The sequence below is a fragment of the Heteronotia binoei genome, chromosome 7, assembly GCF_032191835.1.
Source record: "Heteronotia binoei isolate CCM8104 ecotype False Entrance Well chromosome 7, APGP_CSIRO_Hbin_v1, whole genome shotgun sequence".
NCBI classification, from domain to species: domain Eukaryota; kingdom Metazoa; phylum Chordata; class Lepidosauria; order Squamata; family Gekkonidae; genus Heteronotia; species Heteronotia binoei.
In genome coordinates this window covers 116,461,027-116,478,226 of record NC_083229.1, presented here as the reverse complement: position 1 = coordinate 116,478,226, position 17,200 = coordinate 116,461,027, and the positions used below count along the sequence as shown (strand labels likewise).

The following is a 17,200-nucleotide window of genomic DNA, read 5'->3' as shown; positions in this document are numbered from 1 at the left end:
CCTGCCCAGTCCTTCGCTGCGCAACGCCCAAGCGCGGCTTCCAGCGGGGGAGGTCCGCCTGCCCCTTGCGCCGGAGTGTGCGGGCGGCTGGGCACGTGAACGCCTGGATCTGCCTTTGGCTGCATCAGGCCCGTGGTCCTTCCGAGCCAGGATTGTCCCCTCGGGCCGGCAGCGGCTCTCCAGGTCTTTCCCCTCGCCTCCTACCTGAGCCTTCGGGCCGGAGACGGCGGGGCTCGAACCCGGCACCTCCCCGCCTGCCGGGCAGAGGCTCCGCCCCGCAGCCGCGGCCGCTCCCCCACCGGCCGGCCGGCGCTCACATCACGCAGGGCTTGATGTCCTGGCAGACGCTCTGGTGGTGGTGCGGGTGGTAGTAGGAGCCGCCGGCCGACGGGTGGAAGGACGAGATGCCGTTGAAGTTGAGCACGAAGTCCTTCCTGTCGCACACCGGCGACGGGTGATGCTGGTAGCGAGGCAGCCCCACTGCGAAGGGAAAGAAGGCAGAGAGAAAGGGTCACCACCCAGCGGCGCTCGGACGGGCAAGGAGGGGGGACGCGCCACCTCCCCCCCCCAAGGATGACTGTCCTTAGCGCCACCCCCAACGCGGAGTCGCCTTTTCAGTCAGGAAGGTTGCGCTGATGTCAGGGCGGACCCCCCCCCCCCCCCCGCGCGTGATCACACACCCACAATAATGCACTTTCAATCCACTCCCAGTGCACTTCCCAACGGGATTTCCCGGTGCGAACTGGCAAAATCCAGTTGGAAAGTGCATTATTTCGCCTGTGCAATTGCAGCCCGGGGCTGCGATCACACGCATAGTAATGCACTTTCAATCAGTCCACTTCCCAACCGGATTCTTGCCAGTTCGCACAGGAAAATCCCGTTGGAAAGTGCATTGGAAGCAGATTGAAAGTGCATTATTTAAAGCGTCTGATCGTGGGTGCAAAGCGCATAGGAAGGAAGGCATTTTGGCTCGAGACGGGGGAAGGCTTGGCTGCAACCCGAAACACACTCAAAATTAAGTCAAAATTAAGCCGGCTTCTAGTTCTCTTGTCCCCCTGGTGTGGCCCGTACTCCCAAGGCCCCCAAACCGCAACCCCGACCATTCACACAATCCAGTGCATCTCCTTACTAGTTACAACATAATCTCAGATTCAGGTGAGTCGCCCTGTTGGTCTAAAGCAGCAGCGCCAAGGTGGAGTCCAGGGTCACCTGGAAGACCGACCAAGTTTCATTCTACTGACTTGGTCTTCAAGATGGACACTAACGCAACCGTACTGACAGCTGATTTTAGTGGACCGCCTTGAGCCGAGGGGCTTCTTCAACCCTTCTTGTGGAAAACGAAGGGATCTAGCATTGCTGAACTTGACCACTGCTACCGAGTTATTCAATTAAACAGATGAGAGCCAGTTTGGTGTAGTGGTGAAGTGTGCGGACTCTTATTTGGGTGAACCGTGTTTGATTTCCCCACTCCTCCACTTGCACCTGCTAGCATGGCCTTGGGTCAGCCATAGCTCTGGCAGAGGTTGTCCTTGAAAGGGCAGCTGCTGTGAGAGCCCTCTCCAGCCCCACCCACCTCACAGGGTGTCTGTTGTGGGGGAGGAAGGTAAAGGAGATTGTGAGCCGCTCTGAGACTCTTCAGAGTGGAGGGCGGGATATAAATCCAATATCATGTGACCAACGAAGACCGCGATCGCACACACCAAATAATGCACTTTCCAACTGGATTTTGCTGTGTGAACTGGCAAAATCCAGTTGGAAAGTGGATTGAAAGTGCATCATTTAGTGTGTGAGAGAGATCATAGCCAAATAATTATAAGGACAGGCAGGAGTTTATCGGTCATCTCCTGGGCCAGAATGCTGGAAACCCTACGCAAAAGCACCACGGCACTGCAGTGCGCCAGCGCCTTGCCCTGAGCTTGCTGTGAAGTTCCAGAAAGAGCCCACCCCTTTAAGGCTCCCTTAAATGCGGCGCGAGAGACTTAGGACTGTGTTCCAGGGAATATGTGCTATACTGAGGCTGCGATCGCACGCACTAAATAATGCACTTTCAATCCACTTCCAATGCACTTTTCAACAGGATTTTACTGTGTGAACCGGCGAAATCAAGATTGAAAGTGGATTGAAAGTGCATAGCGTGTGTGATTGCAGCCTTTGTGTGCTGAGAACGGCAAACACACTATGAATGCCAGTCTGGTGAAAGGAAAGGGAAAGGTAGTCCCCCCCCCGTGCAAGCAGGGGGTGGTTTGCCATTGCCTTCCCCAGTCATCTGGTGTAGCGTAGGACCTGGGAAATCCAGGTTCGAATCCCCGCCAGTGCCATAAAAGCTAGATCCCCTCGTTTTCCACACTTCACTACGCAATCACACACACACTACAAAATGCACTTTCAATCCACTTTCCAACAGGATCGTGACAGCTCACACGCTCAAATCCAGTGGGAACGTGCATTGAAAGTGGATGGAAAGTGCCTTATCTAGGCTGCGCTCGCACACACGAGCCAATGCACTTTCAATCCACTTGCAGTGCACTAGCCAACTGGATTTTACCGTGCGGACCTGCAAAATCCAGTTGAAAAGTGCGCTGCAAGTGGATTGCAAGGGATTTGGGTTTAACTTCGGAGTTTAACCTCCGGGACTGCAGCCCCATCGGGGCAGAAGCCTCGTTTCTTCTCCTACCAAGTTCCCCGCAGCGCCACCTGTAGGCGGATGTCCACGCCAGCTGAGCAAGCCGCCCCCCTCCGAGCGCCCTCCCTGGAGGCGGGAAGCGCCGCGTTGTCAGAGGAGGCCTTTTGCTGTGTCCACGGATGGAGCCCCGCAGGCCCTTGCCCAGCCAAGCCCCGCGACCCCACCGCGCTTCCTGCCCCGGAGACGCCCGGCCCGAAGCCGCTTTCGCCAGAGCGCCCTGCAAAGGGAGGAAGCCTTCGGGACGGAAACGGAAGGAAGCGGAGCCAGCGCTTCCTCGGCACCAGAGGGTCCCTTCTTTCCGCTAAAGACAGAACGCCTCTCCACAGTTGTCCTTCGGGCCTTTCGCCCAGGGCCACGGGTGGTCAAACTTGCTTAAGTCAAAGCCACGTAGAATAAACATCAGAGGAGGGAGGGAAGGAAGGAAGGAAGGAAGGAAGGAAGGAAGGAAGGAAGGAAGGAAGGAAGGAAGGAAGGAAGGAAGGAAGGAAGGAAGGGAGGGAGGGAGGGAGGAAGGGTGGGAGGAAGGAAGGAAGGAAGACGACAGACAGACAGACAGACAGACAGACAGACAGACAGACAGACAGACAGACAGACAGACAGATAGATAGATAGATAGATAGATAGATAGATAGATAGATAGATAGATAATGATTTAAAGAGACAAGTGCTTTCTCCAAGTCTGATTAAAGGCTGTGGGGGCTTCAAGAACCACACAATGTGTGTGAAAGAGTCACACACGACTCCCGGGCCACAGTTTAGCCACCCCTGGCCGCGGCAAACGAGATAGACAAAAATCTTTTATAAGCAAATGTGCGTTACATATCAGCGCAACAGTCAGCGAAGTCTCGGGGGGCACGACCGAAAGCGCACGATTTTTGTGGCCGAAACGCAGGATGCTCAACCAGATGAGCCTCTCGTTCTCTGAGCATTTGTCAGGTCTGCTAGTCTAATGACGAAAGCAGCGCCTCAGCGGCCTCTCTTTGACTCGGGATGATTTCCCCTCCAGACCAGAAGCGAATGATTTCTCTGTCCAGGATCGACAGAGACGCCTTCGAAAGCCGAGGGCAAACTGCTTCCACTCACACGAAGCAGCGGAGCAAAAGCAGCAGGGCTTTTGCATCCGGGTTAGGTTTATTTGGCCGCTCCGCTGAGGCTAAAGGAGCTTTCTTTCGCCCAATTAGCGCAGCCCCCGGTATTTCAACAGGACCCTCGACGGCATCGGAAAGGTTTGCGCCGCAGTGGCTGCATTCACGCTACACTCAATAATGCGCTTTGCTGCTGGATTTTTACGGGATAAGAAGAGCAAACAAAAAAAAAAATCCACTTGCAACACACATTGTTTCGTGCGGAGTGGATGCGCCCAAGATAGTCACAGCTTTGCGGAGATTTCTGACACTTAGGGATAGGCGCCTGTGACATGAAGAGGCACGCGGGTTTGCATAGCCATGCGCTCTGCCTATTCCTTGCCGTAAGGAGATGCACAAAGCCCCTCGTTACAATGAAAAGACTGTAGATCCGTACTTTTTAAACCCTCCATTTTAAAAGGCTGGTCAGATTTCCCCCTCCCGCGAACTGTATCGTGGCACAGACAAGCCTCCATCCGTTACAATCCGGCAACCGAGAGGGCGACCCTAACGCCCCTAAAAAGACAAGGGGCCCCGAGAACCGTTGACCCCCCCCAACCCCCACCCCGTCCAGTTTAGTCGAATTGACTTCCCAAACCTCCCCACACAAGATTGGGCTGCACCAATGTGCGGTTCCCATTGACGGAAGGGAGAAGAAGATCCGGCCTGAAGGGGACCCTGGAAGAGCCTACCCCTCCCCCCCCCCCCGCCCAGGGTTCCCCTACAAAGAGGGGTCTTCCGAGGGGGGGCATCCAAACCACCTCCCTCCTTCCAGGTTTCCGTCGGGTTGTTCCGCAGAGCTGAGATAGTCGGGATCTACCGTCTGGGCTCAGTCCCGGCCTATCTTGAGCTGCGGCAGAGGCTTTATTCACACACCCCAGGGGTGGCCAGCAGAAGCTCTCCAGATGTTCTTTTGCCTACAACTCCCATCAGCCCCAGCCGTTGGCCACGCTGGAGAGCTAACCGTTGGCCACCCCTGACACACGCTAAATGCACTTTCCAACTGGATTTCGCCCTTTCACACAGTGAAACGCGGTTGGAGATTGCGTTGAAAGTCGATTTAAAGTGCATCGGTTTGTGTGCGGGATCGCAGCCAGAGATAACAAAAGGCCTTCCGCCGAAGCCCTGCTTGGATCTCCACTTCCGGCCAGGGCTTCCGGCGCAAGAGTAGACTTGAACTCCAAGAGTTCTCCTTTCCCCCCAAGATCCCTACAAAGAAATGCGAGGATCCGGGAAAGGGGCGGATGCCCTCCCCTTCCCCTCTTTCTCATTGCTGCTTTGAAAAGGACTTTTTTGGTTCTTGTTTGGGAAGGGCGAGGGGCGAGACTAGGCTGGATCACCCGCACCAGATAGCGCACTTTCAATCCACCTTCCAATGCACTTTCCGACTGGATTTGGCCAGTTCCCACAGTACAATCCAGTTGGAAAGTGCCCTGAAAGTGGATGGAAAGTGCCTCGCAGCCTAGGGCCGGTTCTCTGCTGGCTGGTGTCTCCCCCTCACCCACCCCCACCCCACTCCGCTCCCGGTGGTCTTCCGGCCTCCTGCGGGGTCGTGTGGAGGGCTGGGGGGCGCTCCCGGAGCTTTCTCCTTCTCCTGCCCCTTGGCTCACCCGGAGCGCTCCCTTGGGCCCAAAACAAGCGCGCTGGTTTCGCTGGATTTCTTCCGTCTTTTCTACTAGCCCGCCGGGAAGGCTCCTAATGAAACCGGCGCGCCTTTATTGGCGTCCGGATTCAATCAGCTCGGCGCGCTGCGAAAGCTGCCGGCCTCCCTCCCGCCCTCCCTCGTCCTTCTCTCGAAGCCTGCCTGGATTTCTCATCCTGCTCGGCCTTGCAGAGCTGGGGGCGGGGAGGGAGGAAGAAAGAGAGAGAGGCTCAGAAAAACTCCGGCTTCAGCGCCTCTAAAGCGCGCCAAGATTCGACGGAGCTTAGTAAAAGATCAAGGTAGTCCCCTGTGCAAGCACCAGTCGTTTCCGACTCCGGGGTGACGTTGCTTTCACAGCGTTTACACGGCAGACTTTTTTACCGGGTGGTTTGCCATTGCCTTCCCCAGTCATCTACGCTCCCCGCCCCCCCCCCCAGCAAGCTGGGGACTCATTTGACCGACCTCGGAAGGATGGAAGGGTGAGTCGACCTGGAACCGGCTACCTGAACCAGCTTCCGCTAGGATCGAACTCAGGTCGTGAGCAGAAGGCTCCGACCGCAGTACTGCGGCTTTACCACTCTGCGCCGGGGGGGCTTAGAGGCGACCCCAAATCGACCGGACGCTCACGGGCTGGCGGATCAGCGCTCGCCTGTTGGAGCCGGATCCTGCACAGTGCGCAGCTCTCCTTGCTTCTGAAAAAGCCGCTTCGCTCCAGAGGAAGGATGGCCGGGGGAAGGAGGCTGCGATCCTTACTCAGGCGAACTAGGGGGCCCTGGTGGCCCACCGCTCGCAAGGAGAAGTTCCTCCCAACCACGCAGTCCCCTTCTCAGATTGCAACCTGGGAATCACCGGAGAGCAAGGATCACTGACTAATTTCACTCATGTTGGATGATGCGCTTTCGGTGTGCTTTGGCAATCCTTCGCAGCTGGATTTTCCTGTGCAAAACAGCTAAATCTACTTGCAAAGAACTGGTAAAGTGCATCGGAAGTGTATTATCCAACATGTGTGAACTGAACTTCACCGCTGGCTCCGGAATTTGCTTCGGAGTAAGCATGTATAGTTTATAAGCTGCGATCACACCCGCTAAAGAATGCACTTTCTATCCACTTCCAATGCACTTTCCAACGGGATTTTGCGTTTTCAGGCAGTAAAATCCAGTTGGAAAGTGCATTGAAAGTGGATGGAAAGTGCATGATGTAGTGTGTGTGCGCTCGCAGTCGAGGAAGCGTCTTGCTTTCGTTCTTGCTAAGAACTTCGTCTTCCAGAGGTACCTTTAAATTCGAATCCCTTTTTCCCAGCCGCCCCTTTTCAGCAGTCTACACAGCAGGGACCGCTCTGACCATAAATTCTCGGGGTTTGTCCCTGGAGTCCTCTCGGTATCCGGATGAGGTTTGGGGAAGCGGTCATCGACTGTCATCGCCGGCGCAGCCGCTGGCGAACGGCTTGGGTTAAAAAGAATCCCGTTGGCTTTAAGAGAGCCGCGAAGGAGTCAAGGGGGTGGTGAGTTCCACATCCCCGACACCAGAATCTTCGCGCCGGGCTCTTGCAAGCCACTAAGCGGTTTAAGTCCTGCCATTAAGAACATAAGAGAAGCCATGTTGGATCAGGCGAATGGCCCACCCAGTCCAACACTCTGTGTCACACACTCTGTGTCACACAGTGGCCAAAAAAACCAGGTGCCATCAGGAGGTCCACCAGTGGGGCCAGGACACTCGAAGCCCTCCCACTGTTGCCCCCCCCAAAGCATCAAGAATACAGAGCATCATTGCCCCAGACAGAGAGTTCCAACAATACTGATGGACCTCTGATGGACCTCTGCTCCAGATGTTTATCCATTCTAAGAACGCTTTCCTGGGAGTAAGTCCCGTTGAATGAAATGGGGTGTACTTTCATGCAGCCTTCGAACTTCGCCTTAAGCAGCCTCAGGTTTGGCGAGGTTAGAGCAGCTGGATTCCTTAAAACGTCCACGCTCCATCGCAAGCGCCAACGTCAACTTCCGAGTAAACACAAAAACAAACCGAGAGGCTGGCGGGAGAGTGTCCATCCCTACGGACGTCAAGGCGGCGCCGGTCGAAGCCTTTGGTTTCAACTAGATCGACCCGTCCTAACTTCCACCACCTCTGCGGCCCCAATGAATGAACATACAGGTACGTGGCTGTGGCCACATACCCTAAATAATGCACTTTCAATTCACTTTCCAACTGGATTTGGCCAGTTCACGCAGTAAAATCCAGTTGGAAAGTGGACTGAAAGTGCGTTATTGAGTGCGTTGTGATTACAGCTTCTGTGTATAAAAACATCTGGAGGGAGAAACCGCTCTCTGCAAATGTCAGCGAGCTTATAAGAGGAGAAAAGAAAAAGGGCAGTGGAAAGCAATCCCGGAGCAGAAGAGAAACCTCCTTCCCAGACCAGCAATCGCCCTCCCTGGTAAAGTTAAAAGCTCAGTGGAGCTGAATGGCGTTTAGATTCGAATCAAGAGGTGCGAAAGAAAGGGGTCTTGGTTGGAAGCTCCTTTATCTCTGACCAATTTCGCACCAGACCTTTAATCCTGGCCCCAAGCTGACATTCTACACTAAAACCAGAGAATCATAGGGCCATAGAGTTGGCTTTTTTCCGATTCTCTGATTCTAGTGTAGAATGTCAGTTTGAGGACAGAGTTAAGTCAGGAGCAAACGTCTACTGCGAAACTGGTCTCTGTCTCTCCAAGTCTTGCTGTGGGTGGGGGGAGTGAGTGGGTCAGTTTCACTTCATTGTAGTAGTGGTAGTAGTAGTAGTAATAATAATAATAATAATGATAATATCAGGATTAAAGGTCTTCTGCAAAATTAGTCTCTGTCTCTCCAAGTCTTGTTGGGGGAGGGAGTGAGTGGGTCAGTTTCACTTCATTGTAATAATAATAATAATAATAATAATAATAATAATAATAATAATAATAATAATTTAACTATTTACTAGTCAAATATCTGACTGTGACAATACGTTATCACCGTGATCATCATAATTCTCCAAAGGTAGTTCTGAATTCCGTGAAAGAAGGACTCTGGTTTTCAAATCCCAAATTAAAAGAGGGGGAGGGGTGCGGGGGGGGGGGGAAGAGAGAGAGAGCAGAGATGATTGACAGCGGGTCGCAGACCGGAGAGCCGAGGCAGCCGACAAGGTCGTCTGTATTTGTTACTTGTTGAAATTCCCATAAAATTGAACAAGACCCCGCTCTCATCTGGGTTAAGTCAAGCTCCAATCCCCTTCGGGTGTGGTCCGGGCCAGACTGTCTTTGTTTAGTTAACCTCCGGGACCCGCGTTTAAAAGGGCTATTTGGGAAATTTCCCTCCTAAGAGCCCAACATCTTTTACCCATTTGGGAACCTTCTTTTTTCCCTCCCCTTTCTGCCTCTTCCACCCAGATTTTCTAAAGCCCTTTAAAAAACTAAAAAGCAACATGGAGGGGAGAGAGTTTCTTCTTCCCCCGGATAGAAACAGTGTCAACGTCTGCAATGCAGGAGAAAATCCGAAAGGATTCCTCTCCCCCAAGAGATAGAGAGAGAGAACGGAGTTGAAGACCTACGAAGTTTTATTCTGCGCGCCTGCACGCCAGAGTTGATCCCCAGAACAAAACTTTGGTTGGTCTTAAAAGACCAGACTTGTTCTGCTGCTTCCGGCCAGCACGGCGACCCCCGGGAGATCTCTACATGCTGTTTCAGCCTCAATGAGGCGAAGTGAAACCTCGAGCGGGGCGTCGTTTGTACCGACCCGTGGTTGTGATTTTTATTGTCACCTCCCCCGCCCCACCGGCAACGTCGGGCCTGAGAAAAGACGGAAAAGGAAACCGAACACGAAGGAAAAATTAGGACGCTTTTGGAGTCCAGGGGCATCTTGGAGACGAACGAGGTTTTTATTCAAGGCGTGAGCTTTCCTGTGCCGGCACGCACGAAAAGAAAAAAACAAACTTTGTTGGTCTTCAAGGTGCCACTGGACTCAAAATCTACCCTACAGCTTCAGAGCAACGGGGGGGGGGGGCGCGTGAAGGAAACACGCTAGCTAAGCCACGACTTTTTTTTTTTTTAAGGACACGATCCCTTCAGATTCGCTTCATGGAAAGAGGTTTGAGCTCCTGCTTCACCTTGTCATGGAAATCAGCGGAATGTAAACCTTTAACCTTCGCGCTTCAGTTTATGAGCCCCCCTCGCCCGATCCCAGGAGCTGGCTGTTTCCCTCCCCCAACCCCAGCCTCGTGTTTCCTTGGAAGTAAGCCCCTCTGTGTTCCAGCGACATGACCCCCCCACCAGTGTTCCCTCTAACCGGAGTTAGTGTGAGCTGGCTCACAGTTTCTTAGCCTCCGGCTCACACATTTTTGTCTTAGCTCAGAAAAAAACCGCCCCAGAGCAAACTAATTTATGCAGGAGGCCGTAACTTTAATGCCAGGAGCTCACGAAGTAGAATTTTTGCCCGCAAGACTCCACAGCTTAGTGGGAGTATTGCCCCCGACTCAGTGAGTATATTCAGGAGCTCAGCTATGCAGCGACACCCCGGGGCTCGAAAGCCAGGCCCACCGAGTTTGGTCTACTACTCCAAACCAAACGATTTGCACCCGCTCCAGCCGGAGGTGCAAGGGGATCCGCGAGCCTCCCTTCGTGCCGGGTTAGCAGTTTAGTGGAGCTGCGCAGGTAGGGGAAGAAATTTCGCACTAGACGTTTAATCTTGGTTTAACTCTGCCCCCAAACTGATTCTACGTTAGAATCAGAGAATCACAGAAACCGACTCTATGAGGCTATTATTTTAGTGTGGAATGTCAGCTTGGGGACAGGGCTAAACCAGGATTAAAAGCCTAGTGCGAAATTGGTCAGAGTTTCGATGGATCTGGCATTCCAGAAGCCGCTGGGGCTTCTGGAATCCCCTCGGGGCGGAACCCCTGGGGGGGGGGGGAGGCGCGCAAACAACAACCTCGTTCAGAGCAGAAATGGAAAGAAAATATCAGCGGTGCCCTCCGAAGCAAGGTCAGGCCTTCCTAAGGCCGCTGACTTGCCATTGACTCCGAAAGGCCTCGCTCGGTTTGGGATTGCGCTGCGGGCTTTGCGTCCACAAGTCTGCTCGGATCGGCTGGTTTCATCTGCGCGGCCTGACCCCGCGCTCGCCTGGACCGCGGGGGACCTGGTTTTAATCAGACTGTCCCCGGGATGGCCTGGGGCGCTCTTCTTCTCCTCCTCCTCTTCTTAAACCCTATCTCTCCTCCCCAGCCGCCCCAGCGCAGCCCCCTGCACAATAGGTCTCTTTCTCTCTTCCCCCCCCCCCCCACCGCTTCCGAGCGACTTTTGTTTGCTCACGTCGAAGCTGCTGTTTTCAGAGAAAACATCGGAGAAGGCCCACCGTCGAGGCCGCTTATCTGGCCAGTGCTAGCTCGAGGGTTTCCTCCCGCCTTCCCGCCGAGCCAGAAGCCCCGGGATCCATCACGGCGCTTCTCTAATCCCCTCCCCGAGAGTCACCGGAGGTGGGGGGGGGGCGGGCGAAGGAGGGCGATCCGCTCCGTCCCCGCGGCGATGCCCTCCTCCCGTCGACAGCCTCCGTTCTCTCGCTTTCCTTGGCGTTTACTTCCAGGGAAGTGTGCTCAGGATTCCAGCCAGGGAATCCCCAATAACTATCCGCTTCGTTGCCAAAACCTGCGCTTCTGTCGCCACCCCTTGGCTCTGCCCGGATCGGAGCCTTGTATTTTGCACCCAGGACAGGACAGGAGGCCTAGCGGGGCAGCGGCCGCCTGGGCTGTGCTTCGACGATGTGCCGGGTTGAAAGAGTTGGGGGAGGCAAAATCCGCACCCTGCGAAAGGGGCTCAGCCAAACCTGCTTACGACCAATGCTCCCTCGAAGCTGGGTTTGTGTGAGTCAGCTCACCATTTGGTAGCCTCCGGCTCACGCATTTTCCTCTCAGCTCAGGAAAAAATGGCCCCAGAGCAAGCTAATTGATGCAGGAGCTCCCAACTTTAATGCCAGGAGCTCACAAAGCAGAATATTTGCTCACAAGACTCCGCAGCTTAGAGGGAACACTGGTTACGACCACGCGTTTCCAAGCTCTCAGCTTTATTTCCCTTCTTTTTCCCTTTGCATCCAAGTCACAGCCGACCTATGGCGACCGGGTAGGGTCTTCAAGGCCAAGCGGGTGGGTTTCCCATTCCAACCCCGGGGTCTCCCCCCCCCAAATCCTAGCCCAGGCCGACCCCCTGCTTAGCTTCCCAGATCTGATGAGCTCGGCCTCACCTGGGCCACCCAGGTCAGCGCTCCGCCAGCTTTACTGAGGAGGATTGAAAGCCACCCGCTTTGCAGAGAAGGGCCCGGAGCCCGCTTTCCTGCATCTGGAACCGGCCCCTTCAAGTCTCAGGCCCGGAAGGTCATGCGGGGACTGCAGGGCCAACATTCCCTCACCAGCTGAGAGCGACAGAGACAGAGAGGCTGCGATCGCGCACACACAAGAATGCACTTTCGATCCACTTTCGATGCACTTTCCAACTGGATTTTACTGTGGGAACTGGCCATGTCCAGTTGGAAAGTGCACTGCAAGTGGATTGAAAGTGCATTCTTTAGTGTGTGTGATCGCAGCCAGAGAGACAGAGAGAGAAACAGAGAGAAAGAGAGGGGTGGGGGAGAGACATAAACATAGAGAGACTGAGAGAGACAGAGAGGGGAAGAGAGACAGAGAGAAAGAGAGAGGGGGGGGGGAGACATAGACATAGAGAGACTGAGAAAGAAAGAGAGGGGGAGAGAGACAGAGACTGAGACTGAGAGAGAAAGAGAGACAGAGACAGAGAGAAAGTGAGAGGGGGGGAGACATAGACATAGAGAGACTGAGAGAGAAACAGAGACGGAGGGGGGGGGAAGACGGAGAGTGTGGGGGGAGAATGTATTCTGGACCAACGCATGACATGACAGATCCATCCCTTACATGGCGTCCCAAGGTTAATTTAGGGTCTCAGGCCCTGCATAAGAAAGGCAAAGGACCCTGACAACAGGGGGGGGGGGGGATAAAGGCTGAATGAGAAGGTTAGGTAGAAATCAAGTCAATTTCAAGCCAGTGCGATTAAGAGCAGGGAATCACCCTCCGCGTGACCTTGTAAGGCAATGGATTTGAATGGGGGTTTTGGGGGTGGGGGGAGACCCTGCTGGTGGGAATGAATGGCCCCGGCCCCTCCGAGCCCTGCAAGCGGAGCCGCAGTCCCTGGGCTGACTTCGAGCGGACCGGCGGGGGAGGCGGGGGAAGGGGGGGGGGTACCTGGAAGGTCTTCCCTGCCGCTCTGGTGGTGCAGGTAGCTCTGTTCGAGCGAGTAGGAGGCGACTCCGGCCTGGAGGGGGGCGGGCGGCGGCGGGGGCGGCGGGAGGCTCTGCTGCTTGAGGTAGGGCGAGGCTGCGGCGGGGGAGGCCCAGTGTGCGGCGGGGGGCTGCCGTAGGGCGAATGGCACTCGATGGCGCTGGCCAGGGCGGGCGAGGAGGGCACGGGCTGCTGCTGCTGTCGGGGCCCCCGTAGTCGGCGCGCCGTTGGCGGGGACGGGACAGCTGGCCATGTAGCTGGAGCCCGGGCTGGGCGACATGTGGGGGACGTGGTGGGCGGCCTCGTAGGCGCCGGCCTGCATCACCTCGAGGGGGCCGTAGCCGTTGGGGTGGCAGCCCAGGGGGGCGGCGGGGGCCGGCTGGAAGTCGAAGCCCTGCGGCAGGAAGCCCAGCCCGTTCATCATGCGGTACATGGTGGGCTTGAGGGCCTGGCATTTCCGTCGGAAGCCCCGCGGGCGGCGTCGGAAGGAGCCCTCCTCGAACATGAACTCGCTGGCCGGGTCGATGGTCCAGTAGTGGCCCTTGCCGGGGCGGCCCAAGCCCTTGGGCAGCTTGATGAAGCACTCGTGAGCGAGAGGTTGTGGCGCACCGAGTTCTTCCAGCCCTGGTAGGCGCCGCGGAAGAAGGGGAAGCGCGCCTGCAGGAACTGGTAGATCTCGCTCAGCGTCAGCCGCTTGGCCGGCGAGCTCTGGATGGCCATCACGATCAGCGCGATGTACGAGTAGGGCGGCTTCTCCGGGCGCCGCAAGCCCGAGCTCCCTTTCTTGCCTTTCGACGACGACGCCGTCGAGGCGCCGCCGTTGCTGGGCGCCTCCAGGGCTGGCGGCTGCTGCGGCGGCGCCTGGCTCATCGAGGCCGGGCTGCGAGGCCCCGCGGCGGCCCCGACCTCGGAGCTCATGGAGCCTGCCTCCTCTCCCGGGCCGCCTCTTCGGCGATCTGGACGCGGCGCCGCGCAGCATCCCTCCCTCCCTCCCCTCCTGCCCTGCCTTGCGCCAGCCGCCGCGCGTCACCCCCCACCTCCTTCCCCTCCAGCCCAGCCCGCCCTCCCTCCCGCCCTCCCCTCCCCTCCTCTGCTCTCCGCCTCCGCTCGCTCTGCCCCCACCTGCTGCCCGGCCCCGGGCCTTTCAAGAAGAGGAAACCCGCGCTGGCCCGCGCCCACCCGCCCCCTCGCCGCCTTTGTGTAAAAGGCGGCGCAGCCAAACAGAACGCGCGGGCGCCCATCGGGACCTCCGAGCCCTTGCCTGCTGGAGGAACTCGCTCCCCTCCCCTTCCCCTAAACCTCCTTCCCCACAGGAGGCGGTCCAAGAAAGCAGCCTTGGGGAGAGAGTGGGAGGGAGGGAGGGAGGGAGGGCGCACCGCCTTCCAGCTGGCCGCTGGCCGCTCCCGCCTCCAGGCCAAGAGAGGGCTGCCCTTCTCCGCACACGCAATTCCGCCGTCCATCAGCGGGCCCCTCCGACAGTTCGCCAAGCTCCACCGGCAGCGCCAGACTCGGAAGGCAACCCGGGGAAGAATCTCTCCCGGCCCCCTTTTCTCTCTTTCCCCGGGCTCCGAGCAGTTTGGCCAGCTGGAAGGAAGGAAGGAAGGAAGGAAGGAAAGAAGCCCGGGGACTTTTAAAAAAATCATCTCGGAAACAATATTGGCCCTCCCGGAGGCTGCCAAAGATCGTCAGGACCCGTCTGGGAAACAGAAAAAGTCGCAAAAATAGACGTTGTCCTCCCGCCCCCATTGTCTGCAGTCAGATATGCACAGAATCTCTAAACCAGTTGTGTTTTCAAGGACAACCAGTAGATTCTTTCATTGCATTTCCTTGGCAGTAAAAAAACGAACAAACCAGAGCCATTGGCTCAGTGGAGGCCAGGGCTTTCCAGACCAGCGGATGTTACACACCTGTAAAGAAGGAGGGGCGGTGGTTTAGGCGAGGGACGGTGGCTCAGCGGTAGAGCATCTGCTTGGGGAGCAGAAGGTCCCAGGTTCAATCCCCGGCATCTCTAACTAAAAAGGGTCCAGGCAAAGAGGCGTGAAAAGCCTCAGCTGGAGACCCGGGAAAGCCGCTGCCAGTCTGAGTAGACAAGACTGACTCTGATGGACCAAAGAGAGTCTGATTCTGTAGAAGGCAGCGTCATATGTTCATAGATTCAGGTGGGTAGCTGTGTTATTTGGAGGGATGGTGGCTCAGTGGTAGAGCATCTGCTTGGTATGCGGAAGGTCCCAGGTTCAATCCCCGGCATCTCCAACTAAAAAGGGTCCAGGCAAAAAGGCGTAAAAAACCTCAGCTGGAGACCCTGGAGAGCCGCTGTTAGTCTGAGTAGACAATGCTGACTTTGATGGACCAAAGAGGGTCTGATTCGGTAGAAGGCAGCTTCGTGTGCTTCATAAGAAGAGGAGCACCGCTGCTCTTATGGTGCTGGACCGGGCTGCTTAGCTGCGCCCTCATCTATATAAGGGTTTCTACAGTTAGTAAACTTATTTCCACTGGACGTGAGGGAATCGCAGAACGTGTACGTGCGTGGGTAGAGGTGCTTTGTGCTGCAATGATATCCGAGAATCTCCCCCCTCCCCCCATTCGTTTTCAAATCAGAGATGATGCGCAGCACAAGACAAGACTTGTGCTGATCAAAGAAATACTGTTTACTGGTATCAAACATCAAGGGAAAGGTGCCTTGGGAATAAAAGAGAATGAAGCGACGCAGTCTACATTATTTACGACATCCTTCCAGCGACAGGGCTGCTTCGCCATCGATTGGCCTTGCCTTTCTTGCGCCCAGAGAGCGCAGGGACCGGATATTGACCTGCGAAGCCTTCAGTACAAGATCAAAGCATTCTGACGCACAAGGGCTGCCGTCACACACGCGAAATAATATGCTTTCAAACCACTTCCAGCCCATTTTCCAACTGGATTTTGCCAGTTCTCACAGGAAGATCCATTTGGAAAGTGCATTGAAAATGGATGGAAAGTGCATTAGGAGAGCCAGTTTGGTGTAGTGGTTAAGTGTGCGGACTCTTATCTGGGAGAACCGGGTTTGATTCCCCACTCCTCCACTTGCACCTGCTGGAATGGCCTTGGGTCAGCCATAGCTCTGGCAGAGGTTGTCCTTGAAAGGGCAGCTGCTGAGAGAGCCCTCTCCAGCCCCACCCACCTCACAGGGTGCTTGTTGTGGGGGAGGAAGGGAAAGGAGATTGTGAGCCACTCTGAGAAAGGGAAAGGAGATTGTGAGCCACTCTGAGACTCTTCGGAGTGGAGGGCGGGATATAAATCCAATATCATTACCATTATCATTATTTTAGTCTGAGAGATTGCAGCCAAGGTGTTAACTGACTCATCCTGAGGTTACATGTCAGGCTATTGCCTTCTAGATTTTCCCGGGGCTTCCAGCAGCCAGTTTCAAACTGGACTTAAGCTACAAGACATCATATCCTGTTTCTCCAGTAAACAACGTATGTTAACCCTATATTGGCTGGAATGTAAATAGCTCGAATCCCAGCACAACAGAGGAGGATCCAGTCTGTCGCCCCTGTCGTGCTGAGGGGACTTCTTAAAGTGGGAAAGCGCTTTACAGGGGGGACAGACTCTTAAGCGACCCTGGGGGGAACGGAACCATCACTCCCATTTCGAATTGAAAGTCAGATCTAGTCTCTCGGTGTGTCCAGGGTGAAGGAAAGGGTTCTGATTTCTCAATAGGGGAGGGACGGTGGCTCAGTGGTAGAGCAACTGCTTGGGAAGCAGAAGGTCCCAGGTTCAATCCCCGGCATCTCCAACTAAAAAGGGTCCAGGCAAATAGGTGTGAAAAACCTCAGCTTGGGACCCTGGAGAGCCGCTGCCAGTCTGAGTACTGACTTGGATGGATCAAAGAGGGGTCTGCTTTAGTAGAAGGCAGCTTCGTAGGTTCATATGTTCGATTGGATCCGTACTCGTGGCTGGCCGCCTTTGTCCCTTTCTCCTTCTTCACTGGAGGCGGCGCAGCGGTGGTGCTGTTGACCGTCTGTCCCCGGGGAGGGAAGATAGAGAGGATGTCCCCGCAGGTGAACTACCTGGCTGTGAAGTTCTGTATATTCATTCTCCAGTTCAAATCCAGCCTAATGCGGAGAGGGAGGGAGGTTTTGAGATGGGGGGGGGGGGGCGGGGAGAGAAGGTGGCAAACGGCGTTGTCCTCTCCTGCGGCAGCAGAAAACCAGCAAGAGTCCTGGAGCACCTCAAAGACTAACAAAATTTGTGGCAGGGTAGTGGGAGTTTATTGAGCCCCCTGGCGCAGAGTGGTAAAGTTGCAGCATCGCGGTCTGAGCTCTCTGCTCACGACCTGAGTTCGATCCCGGTGGAAGCTGGTTTCAGGTAGCTGGCTTGAGGTTGACTCAGCCTTCCATCCTTCCGAGGTCGGTCAAAGGAGTACCCAGCTTCCTGGGGGGGGGGAAGTGTAGATGACTGGGGAAGGCAATGGCAACCCCCCC

The 17,200-nt window shown here is 55.6% G+C and overlaps 1 protein-coding gene across 1 annotated transcript; it reads right to left on the bottom strand.

Annotated features, from left to right (window-relative positions):
• Nucleotides 1-313: 313 nt before the first annotated feature.
• Nucleotides 314-13,655, bottom strand: FOXF2 (forkhead box F2). Its single transcript, XM_060243007.1, is given in 5 exon segments — nucleotides 314-480; nucleotides 12,702-12,864; nucleotides 12,867-12,953; nucleotides 12,955-13,325; nucleotides 13,328-13,655. Coding segments are annotated over 5 exon segments (1,116 nt in total).
• Between the last annotated feature and the right edge of the window lie 3,545 nt (nucleotides 13,656-17,200).